This window comes from Neoarius graeffei, chromosome 11 (genome assembly GCF_027579695.1).
Source record: "Neoarius graeffei isolate fNeoGra1 chromosome 11, fNeoGra1.pri, whole genome shotgun sequence".
NCBI classification, from domain to species: Eukaryota; Metazoa; Chordata; class Actinopteri; order Siluriformes; family Ariidae; genus Neoarius; species Neoarius graeffei.
Genome location: NC_083579.1, coordinates 27,414,557 through 27,425,813, shown reverse-complemented (window position 1 = coordinate 27,425,813; position 11,257 = coordinate 27,414,557). Strand labels below are relative to the sequence as shown.

Genomic DNA, 11,257 nt, shown 5'->3' with positions numbered 1-11,257 from the left:
CAGCAGGACACCATTTAGCAAAACTTCGACACTTCAGTTCTATAACACGCTGTAGCTGATGAAGTGCAGTCGATCGTACTGAGGTTTTGGTTACAGAGGGATCAAGTATTAATAGAGTTTCTATGTTAAAGTCACCCAAAACTTCTGTAAACTTAAAACATGCGATGATTAAAATTAGCATTGTTAAAAAGAGCAACACCAGTGAAATTGTTGAAAAATCGAATAAAAACTGCCAATCAACATGCACTCGCCAGCTCTGCCTTACTGAGGAAGTGTCAAGGCTTCCCTGTGTGGTAAAACGTAAAGCTACAACTTTATATCTGACTGATATAAAGCACTGAAAGTGGAGACTCCTAACATACATGCAAATTTTTACTTTTTTTTTTTTTTACTTTTTTTTTAAAACATCCATTTCTGTAAGGTTTCCACCTTGGTAAGTATTAGAAATATATATCAGGATATATATATATATATATATATATATATATATATATATATATATATATATATATATATATATATATATATAATTCCACCTTCTGACCAATCAGAATCAAACATTCAACAACGCTGTATATTGTATATATTGAAAAAAAAAACCCAAAACAAATAATGTAGCATTGTTCAGTGCTACTCAGTTCTCAGTTAATTAAATAGTTTTGCAAAGAAGCTTAAAAAAACCTAACAACTTCACGAAACTACATGAAAAGAAACCAAATACATTTTCCCATCACTCAAGTGTATGTAAACACATTAATCCAATTTATTCCCTCTCTTTCTATGACTGAAAGATTTTCAGCAGCTGCTAACACAAAACAGAAATACCGGTCACTGGTGTTGCTCTTTACAAAACACAGGAGATGAAACTCTTATTCAAAAAAAACCCCCCAAAAAACAACAGTATTTAGACCACGTGACATGAGAATGTTATTGCATCATAAAATATACCAGCATATTAAGTTCCAGTATGCAAATTAAGGCTGTGTTACCTGGCTTACCAGGCAAAAGGGGTGGAGCTTCTAGGGTTGGGAGCGTTTTTAAATGTTCATATACACTCACCGGCCATTTTATTAGGAAAACCCATCCATCTGCTGTTTTGTGCAGTTCTCTAATCAGCCAATCCCTCTACAGCAGCACAATGCATCAAACCATGCAGATACAAATTCAGTTAATGTTCACTTTAAATATCAGAACGGGAAAAATTGTGATATCAAAGTGTGACTTTCACTGCGGCATGGGTGTTGGTTTGAGCCAGATGGACTGGTTTGAGTATTTCAGAAACTGCTGATCTCCTGGGGCTTTCACACACAATAGTCTGTAGAGTTTATACAGAATGGTGCGAAAAACAAAAAACCTTGAGTAAGTGACAGTTCTGTGGGTGGAAACAAACGCCTTGTTGATAATAGAGGTCAGAGGAAAATGGACAGATTGGTTCGAGCTGTCAGGAGGGATATAGTAACTCATATAATCACTCGTTACAACCATGGTGAGCAGAAAAGCATCTCAGCATGCAACAGCAGAAGACCACATTGGGTTCCACTCCTGCAGCCAAGAACAGGAATCTTAGAATCAAGAACATGTTCCTATTAAAGTGGCCGGTGAGTGTATTTAAAAGAACTGACACTTTTACATGACAGATCCTTTAATGAACATTACCTACTACATGGATGAACCTGAAATAATGTTAATGTTAAACTCTGCGTGAATAAATTGTCAGTTAACAAAAAAAGTTAGCTTGGATGAAGTGATGTTTGTTGAAATGTTAACTTCATTCACTTGTACTGTTAACTCGATCCATGATTAAAAATCCACATGAATTACACTACAAAATGTTACTACATGTTGATAACATCCTGAAATTTTTCTCAGCCACTTGCTTCAGCCTCAGTACTGAATTTAGCGAGCTAACAAATGCAAACACGTGCCCGCTGGTCATTGTGTTTAATTTTACTCAATTCTACAAGGCTTCTGGGATATGATTGAATCATCTCTATGTGACTTTACACTGCCAGTGATGTTTACTCCAATTATATACATTATATTATCAGATCTGCCAACTTTTATGACATTTGTATCCAAATTCCATTCCACTATTTAAAATCAGCAAAGTTATCGCTCAAAAATACACCAAACGAGCCTCTAATAAAAACCGACACCATCTGAAAGCCCCACCCCCTTCCCTCCATCCCACATGCTCTCTGGGCACCCTCACTTTTTTATGTCACGGTTTTATGTTTGACTTCTCTTCCATTAGATAATATATATAGTAGTTAACATCAACTAACTGATGTCACCAAAATACTTCAGCCAAAAATGGTCACACATGGCGTTTTGGAGAAGTCAAGATGAAAATTTTCACCTAAAAAGCCTAAACAGGTCTGCAATGAAGTGTCAAATCAAACACTTTACGATTATGTTTCATGATAAGATGAAAGTGATTACATGCGCTATGTTTTGTGAGAAAACATTTTAGTGCGCTCAAACACTTTGACCAGCAGATCAACAGTGAAAAACAGTGTCAGTCATATCTGAACAAATCTATATATTGGTATATTCAGAATGTTTTGATGTGAATTTTTTATTTTATTTCAGCGTATATGGTGCATTACTGAAGAATCACAGAAAAATTCAGCTGAGTATCTGTGATTGCCACTGCCTGCAAGCAGTTTCCGACCACACAACTAATAATATTACGCCCCTTTCGTACTCTCCTTAATCCTCAAATAGTGCTCGATTTCCTGTCCTTTTTTTCCTGGCTTGAGGCTTTGGATGATTAAATTGTTTATCACAATTATTTAAGATGGTAAATCGCAAGCATACAAGATGTTTAATGCATTAAATACCGTCAGTTACAGGAATCAATGTAAAGCGCTGCCAGAAAGGGGACTGAATATAGAAAATGGGCTTCAGACAAGTTTTGGGTGACTTTAAAGATTCTTCATGAGCATGTATCTACTTCTTCTTCTTTTGCATAACATAGTTTAAAAGAACGCTTAAATAAAGTTTACTGTTTTTCTGAGGCATAACAGATATTTTAACCGATATTTAACACTGCTTTCAAATACAAAATCCACCTGAGCTTCCTGCAATTTTCTTTAAATAATACACCCATCCATGCGCGCACACACAAACACACACACTTTGGCAGGCTCTCAAACCATGCCCCTGTTGGTCTGTGTAATAAAAACATATAATCCAAGTCACACAGAACCGTTCGAATAATCTCGGAAACAGCTGCTCTAACAATGGACCTTTATGATGGGAACCTAATAGAATAACTAAATTTGGTCCCGGTTGCTGTAGCGACAGTCGGTCCACTGAGAAAGCAAGCAAGGGGAAAAAAATGAACACAGACTCGGAGGTCAAAAAAAAAAGAAAAAGAAACAGACAACCTTTTAAAACAAGGACATTCTTGTTATACTGGGCTATTTTCACTCCATCGGCTGGACCATTCAGAACCTATAAAAAGAAACTGGTTGAATGTTACTCTACTGTGTTGTTAAAAACATGTTCACGTAGCGATATTCAAACATATTTACAGAAAAAGGTCATTTTTCGCATAGCTAATCCAAACCATGACCTTGTCACACCTGAAAATCTAAAACCTTCCAAAAACACTGAGCTCTGTATAAAATCTGGAGAGCTCATAGGTGCGTCAGAGTGAGCCATTTGGCCGCCATCTTACCACTCACATCACGTGGATTTGGTTTATGTGTTAAACCGTCGTATCTGATCAAACTTGCCCCAAGAAAAGTATCTCCTGACTTTTTTTCCCTTTCATTACCTCCTCTTATTTTCTCCATTTTACCTCCATTCCTTACATATCTTTATAGTGCTCCCCTTCACTGTTATTGTTTTTTTTTTCCTTTTCCAGTCCAGTCTCTGATCATTTTTTTGAACAGCTCTTTCACTACTATAATTATTTTTACGGAGATTATTTCAGGTTTTTCTCTTATATAGTGTATCTTTCTCTTTTGTATAGTTCTTCTTCCTTTCTATCTATTTACTTATCTATCAATCAATCAATAAATTAATTAATCAATCCAACACAAAGGCTGTACAATACTTCGTTTCTATTTAGGACAGTTGTTGAAACAGGATTATTTTCTCATGTTATTTGCCATTTTTACCTCATTCTCACAGTCATGTCTTACAGGATTTATTGGTCATATTGGTCACAAACTGCATGAATATTGTGACAGTGAGTTATGTGACCAATAAATCCTGTAAGACATGACTGTGAGAATGAGGTAAAAATGGCAAATAACACTGAGAAAATAATCCTGTTTCAACAACTGTCTGAAATAGAAACGAAGTATTGTGTTGGTCTAATAATGATTAATTAATTACTTGATTGATGGATTGAAAAGAAGAAGAAATATATGAAAGAGAAAGATACACTGTATAAGATGAAAACTGAAATAATCTGTTGAAATAATTATAGTAGTAAAAAAAAGTAGTAAAAAGATGATCAGAGAATGGGTTAGAAAAAAACAATAACAGTGAAGGAGAGCGCTATAAAGATATGTAAGGAATGTGGGTAAAGGTGAGAAAATAAGAGGTAATGAAAAGGGAAAAAAAATCAGGAGATACTTTTCTTGGGGTAAGTTTGATTGGATACAACGATTTAGCATATAAAACAAATCCAGGCGATGTGAGTGGTAAGATGGCGGCCAGATGGCTCACGTCAAGAACCTCAGAGTGGTAATTTACCCTGCATACACGGTGGTCACATGATATCATGCAGCCGTTCTTCTTATGTGCCAGTACGAAAAAAAATTTCTTAATCATTTTAAAAAAATAGCAAACTAGCATTCTGACCTAGTGGTTGTTGCATTGATGCGATGTTGTTGGAGTGTGTTAGCTACATTTAAGCTAACATTGGTATGAAATAACGTAACAACTATCTAGCTCTGAGCGCTTCATAAAAGTATTACATACGCCAATAAGATAAGTTTGATAGCTAGCTAACTTGACATATGTTTGGGGTTTTTGTTAGGATGACTATGGGAAATTTGCTAGCTAACTTCACCAGTGGTGCTTTTTGTCATAATATTCTGCATTTTTTTTCTTGTACACTTCATTAAAAAAATTAAAAATGTGAAATATGTACCTCAGATTTTAAATCTTCGCATTTCGTTGACTTTTCTGGAAAATTCTATGTTCATTACATGTAGGTTGTTTTATATGTATATGCCAATTTTTTCTTTGTTAACGTTGACGAATTTACAATCTGTTTAAGTTAAACTACAGGTTTCATTTTTAAGCATGAAAACTATCCATGAGCTAAAATTCTTAGCTACAAAAATAAATAAATAAATAAATAAATAAACAAAACAGAATTGGTAACAAAATTTCATATCAGGATCCAACATTAAACATGAGGTGATGTAGCAAAGTTTGAGTAACTAGTGCATAGTAAATGTTAATCTTTGGCTCTTCTGCTACTGATTAAAAAAACATCAATTTTGTTTTTATACAAAGTTGAATTGTTTTTGGGGGCGGCACGGTGGTGTAGTGGTTAGCGCTGTCGCCTCACAGCAAGAAGGTCCTGGGTTCGAGCCCCGGGGCCGGCGAGGGCCTTTCTGTGCGGAGTTTGCATGTTCTCCCCGTGTCCGCGTGGGTTTCCTCCGGGTGCTCCGGTTTCCCCCACAGTCCAAAGACATGCAGGTTAGGTTAACTGGTGACTCTAAATTGACCGTAGGTGTGAATGTGAGTGTGAATGGTTGTCTGTGTCTATGTGTCAGCCCTGTGATGACCTGGCGACTTGTCCAGGGTGTACCCCGCCTTTCGCCCGTAGTCAGCTGGGATAGGCTCCAGCTTGCCTGCGACCCTGTAGAAGGATAAAGCGGCTAGAGATAATGTGATGTGATGTGATGTGAATTGTTTTTGATGGCCAAACAAAAAAAAATTAAAGTTAGATGAAATTATTGATGGAAATTCACATATATGCCGTTTCAATACTGTTTTTAACATAACCTCGTCTACTTCTACTCATCATCTCCCCTTGGTGAAATCCCAGACCCCATCTTAAGGGTAGTTCTGTTAATCGCTCAAGCAGAATTTGTTAGCAGTCAAACTGAATCAACATAAATGTAGACTTACTCAGAAATTAGTACGATTTGACGAATTTCATTTCCAGGTATGGCTGGTTAGAAGTGTCAACCAGAGTAATACATTATTTTTGAAATATTTCTTATTTTAAAACTGATTTATTCAAACTAGGCTTTAGGGAGCAAACTTATGGAATGAAATTCATGTGTTTAACTTCATACTTAGTCCCGAAGTAAAGTGTGATGCGAGTTTAATTTGATTTCAACCCACGTTTTGGGAAGTTACAAGACTGTGAATCCACTTTTTGTTGTATCCTTATTCAGAAAGTGGTCACTAGGGCTGGGTGATATGACCAGATACTATCAATACCATGAAAAATTTCCAAGTTAGTGCAGTATTCTGTCTGTATGGACATTATTCTTAAATAAATATATTTAGTATAAATACGGAAGTGATTGCAGAAAATTGCGCATGCTGATTGGTCAAGAGATTCGGACTATTTCTCGATAATCACCTCGAGCGACTTGACAAAATGGCGGCCAATCGCTTCGTCACCATAAGTGAGGAAGAATTACAAGTTATGAAAGAAAATGTTGTTCCTAAAAGCACTAAAGATGCTATGAAGTTTGGCCTAAAACTATTGAAAGGTAAGGTGGAATTGTGATTTATTTTATCTATTTCAAAACAAAGGATTTTATGTGACTCGGCATAGATAAGTGACACAAGTCTGCACCGCGCTGTTATTACATTTGCATGCTGCTTTTGAAGTTTGAAATTTATTTTTTTTAAATATGATTTTTAAATAAAAAAATATATAATGCTAAAACGGGGCGGCACGGTGGTGTAGTGGTTAGCGCTGTCGCCTCACAGCAAGAAGGTCCTGGGTTCGAGCCCCGGGGCCGGCGAGGGCCTTTCTGTGTGGAGTTTGCATGTTCTCCCCGTGTCCGCGTGGGTTTCCTCCGGGTGCTCCGGTTTCCCCCACAGTCCAAAGACATGCAGGTTAGGTTAACTGGTGACTCTAAATTGACCGTAGGTGTGAGTGTGAATGGTTGTATGTGTCAGCCCTGTGATGACCTGGCGACTTGTCCAGGGTGTACCCCGCCTTTCGCCTGTAGTCAGCTGGGATAGGCTCCAGCTTGCCTGCGACCCTGTAGAAGGATAAAGCGGCTAGAGATAATGAGATGAGATAATGCTAAAACAATTATTCGCCTCAGGCTCAGTGAATATCAGTGAATAATAACCTTGACTTCATCTCTTATTATTCACCGATATTCACGTCACCTTTGGCAAATAATTGTTCAATATCATGAGAGCTAAGAAATGTTTTCAAGTATTGTGATATGAAATATAACAATACATAAGCTAAAAAGGATACTTTGATAACTAGTTAGCTTGATATTTGGTTGGTGTTTTTGTTCGGATGACATCATAATTATGAACTGCAAATCACTGCTACTGGAAATTCGCTAGCTAACCTGACTATTGGTCCTTTTTGTCCTACTATCCGACATTTTCTTTTTTTTGTACAATTAATCAAAAAATTATATTTAAATGTAAAATTTGTACCTCTGATTTTAAATCTTAGCATTTCACTGACTGTTCTAGGAAATTCTAGGTTAATTCATTCAGCATATGTGGCTTGTTTTATATGTATATGCCAATTTTTGTTTAGTTGACAGCGATAAATTAAGAATCATGAGCAAGGACCTGTTTAAATTACTAAACTACTGGCTTCATTTTTAAACATAAAAAAATGACCTAAAAGTCTTAGCCACAAAGTATCATATCATAGAAGCTAAGAAATGTTTTCTTAGCTTCTATGATATGATTCTTTGTAGCTAAGACTTTTAGCTCATACACACACACAGTACTGTGCAAAAGTCTTAGGCCCCCTATTTTTTTTCATATAAACTTTGCTATAGATTTCTATTTTATGACTTCTAGTCAGTACAAAAACATTTTAGAGTCCAAACGTTCGTTTTCCAGCACAAAATTAAATATTACAGGAAAAATAAAGTCTGTATCTGAGCAGCATATTACATAAGAGACCACTTTTCAGATTAAAAAAGAAAACATAATGAAGGCTGCTGGGTTTTGGTGCAGAATGAAGAAGCGAGTGTGACAGTCAAAATGTCCAGAAGAACTGTGGCTGGTTCTGTAAGATGCTCAGTAAAACCTACAGCTCATTTCCTTATCAAACTGCAGTCACTGTACCTGAGACTACTATTTTTTTGAAAGCAAAGGGTCGTCTCACACCAAATATTGATTATGTTTAATTTATTTTGTTTAATTTATTATTAGTATTTTTTAAATTGTTGAAACATTTCATTTCATTATTTTAAGCCATTTTTTGGTCGACAGCATTTCTTTACATGTGCCCAAGACTTTTGTACAGTACTGTATATATATGATATATGATATTTTCATCATATCGCTCATCCCTAGTGGCCTCGTGTGACATAGGAGTTACAAGGGAAGTTAATAAAGGCATGATAAATAAAATATTGAAAACACACACACACACTAGCATTCTCATACAGTGCAGTATACTGAGACATTGGAACAGAAATGCTTCTGCACTCACAAAGAGCTACACTACTCTGCTTTCTCGGTAATAAAATAGAACGGCGCAACAGCTCAAGTCGTGAGGAACAGGTTGCCAGCATCAAAGCCAGCCTCCCACTCATACACACACAGTTCTGCTGGGCCCAGCCGAGTGTGAAATATGATGCTACAATAAGTAATCTCAGCTTCATGCAGTGTATCTCTGCAGCTTCTTGTTTTTTGATTTTGATTTTTTTTTTTTTTTGCTTTGGAAAAGGAATAAGTTAACACAATGATATTATATAATATTCATAATGATGATAATAGTAGTAGGTGTATGGTGTACATTCGGCAGATATTTTGGTGTTTGTTGGCCACAGAGGAGGCAACTCAGAGGAAAAAAGTCAGTGTGTTGGTGTGGGAAGGTGTGTATGTGGGTGTGTGTTTAGTTGGACGGAGCTCAACGTTGGAAAAGCTCACTTGTAAATCTGGATAAGTGTGCATAGATGTATGGAGGTGTGTATGGCCGTGTGTTTAGGTGGATGGAGATTGATGTTGAACAAGCTGTGTGCATAGAAGTATATACGTGTGTGTGTGTGTGTGTGTGTGTGTAGGTGCACAGAGGACCAGGCAGCATGAGGATAATGGGTCAGAGAACAGTGCAAGTGTGTGTATGTGTGTTTGTATGTGTGTATAAGTGTGCATAAGGATGTGTTTAGGTGCATGTATTATAGCCATGCTCATGTGTGTTTGTGTTTATATTTGTGTGTGTGCATGCATATATAGTTGTGTGTGTTTAGGTGCATGTGGATATAGACATGAGAGCGTACGTAGAGATATATGTGTGTGTGTGTGTGTATGTATAGCTATGCATGTGTGCACGCATGTATGGATATGCGTATATGTGCATACGTGTGTGTGCGTGTACAGTATAATTGCGTGGACAAATGTGTGTACGCATGCATGTATAGCTATGCATATGTGCGTATAGCTGTGTGTGTATGTGTAGAGCTGTGCGTAAATCTGTAATAGCGTGTGTGTATGTGTGTGTGTGCACATGCTTAGCTCTGGTTTGTTTGTATGTGCATGTATAAGGTGCATGCTAATAGGTGTGTGTGTGTGTGTGTTTAGGTGGGCGGAGGGCCATGGTAGCGCAACATGATGTTGAAAGAGCGGGCAAAGTTGTTGGACAGTGAGCAGCTCGTGCCCTCGTCCATCATGGGCAGGAGGAAGGCGAAGAGCAGCAGAGCGAGGAGCAGCAGCTGCAGAGGAAGAGCCACACGACACACACGGCACAGGAACCCACAGCAGCTCTCCTGCTAAGAAACACACACACACACACACACACACACACACACACACACACACACACACACACACACACACACACACACACTTATGTAAGTGCTGTGGGCTGATAAGACCAAAATTGAACATTCTTGCTTTGGCACAATGCACTAGATTTGACAGAAACCCAACACTGTTCATCACCCAAAAGTGAAGCATGGTGGTGGTAGCATTATGTTGACCCTTAACCTTCGCCTCATTATTAACAGCTATTTTGTGCACGTTCATGACGTCTACTGTATGTGTGTGCCAAAATATAAAGCACATGTACATGATTGATAGATGATCAACAATTCGATGTATGACTAACACACACAGAGGCCACGCCCCCTTCACTGAGAAACATGAGCAACTTCGAGGCATTCTATGAGTGAGGATTAGACTAAGTGCTTTTTCGAATAAACTTTCTAATTAAAGAATCACCATGAAACGCGACACTGACTCATAAATCATAAATAAACAAATGCACATATTCAAAACTCCCACTGATGAGAGCATGAAGACCAGGCTTCGAAATTATGTTCCAGCGCTGTAGTGCTTTTGAATGATGGAAGTGAAGAACCACCCACACCTGCTAACCTGCTAACAGTGGGCAAAGTGCAGCCTCCGATACCCCCGCCCTCCACATACACCCATGTACTGCCTATGCAGATCATCGCAGGAGCGCTCTGTGTGTGTGTATGCGTGGGAGATTCAGAGAAAAAGCCAGAGAGAGTGAGTGGGAGAGAAAGAGAGAGTGGGTGGATAAGAGAAAATCTTTTCCTTCTCAGCCCTAGTCGACTTCTAATCAGCGAGTTCACTGTAATTACAGCTTGTCCACCTCCGCCTGCGACTCACATGCACAAAACACAAAGTCAGACGATACAGCGATTATACAGCTCAAGTCGGAAGTTTGCATACACTTAGGTTGAAGTCACTAAAACATTTTTTATTCATTCCACAGACTTCATATTCACAAACTGCAGTTTTGGCAAGCTGTTTAGGACGTCTACTTTGTGCATGACATGAGTAAGTTTTTCAACAGTTGTCTACAGACAAAAATTTCTATTTTTAATTGACTACATCACAAACACTAAGGTAACTATGCCTTTAAACAGCTTGGAAAATTCCAGAAAATGACGTTAAGCCTTTAGATAAGTCACCAATTTACTTCTGATAAGCTAATTGGCATCAACTGGAGGTGTACCTGTTGATGTATTTTAAAGAAGTGTTTCTCAACCACTGGCCTTAGTTGAAGCTAATTTTTAGTAGGGTACAATTGCTGGATTTCATCTAACATCATATTATTATTTATTATTATTTTTATTTATTT

At 37.6% G+C, this 11,257-nt stretch overlaps 1 protein-coding gene across 2 annotated transcripts in view; it reads right to left on the bottom strand.

The window, feature by feature from the left end:
- Nucleotides 1–7,877: 7,877 nt before the first annotated feature.
- Nucleotides 7,878–11,257, bottom strand: part of syne3 (spectrin repeat containing, nuclear envelope family member 3) — a 118,525-nt gene continuing 115,145 nt past the window's right edge. The window contains exon 18 of one of the 2 annotated variants that reach the window (XM_060933694.1): nt 7,878–9,917. In XM_060933694.1, coding sequence (XP_060789677.1) covers nt 9,726–9,917 — 192 coding nt within the window. In that variant the 3' untranslated portion in view covers nt 7,878–9,725. The remainder of the gene's footprint in view (nt 9,918–11,257) is intronic. The other variant, XM_060933695.1, reaches the window with a different exon arrangement.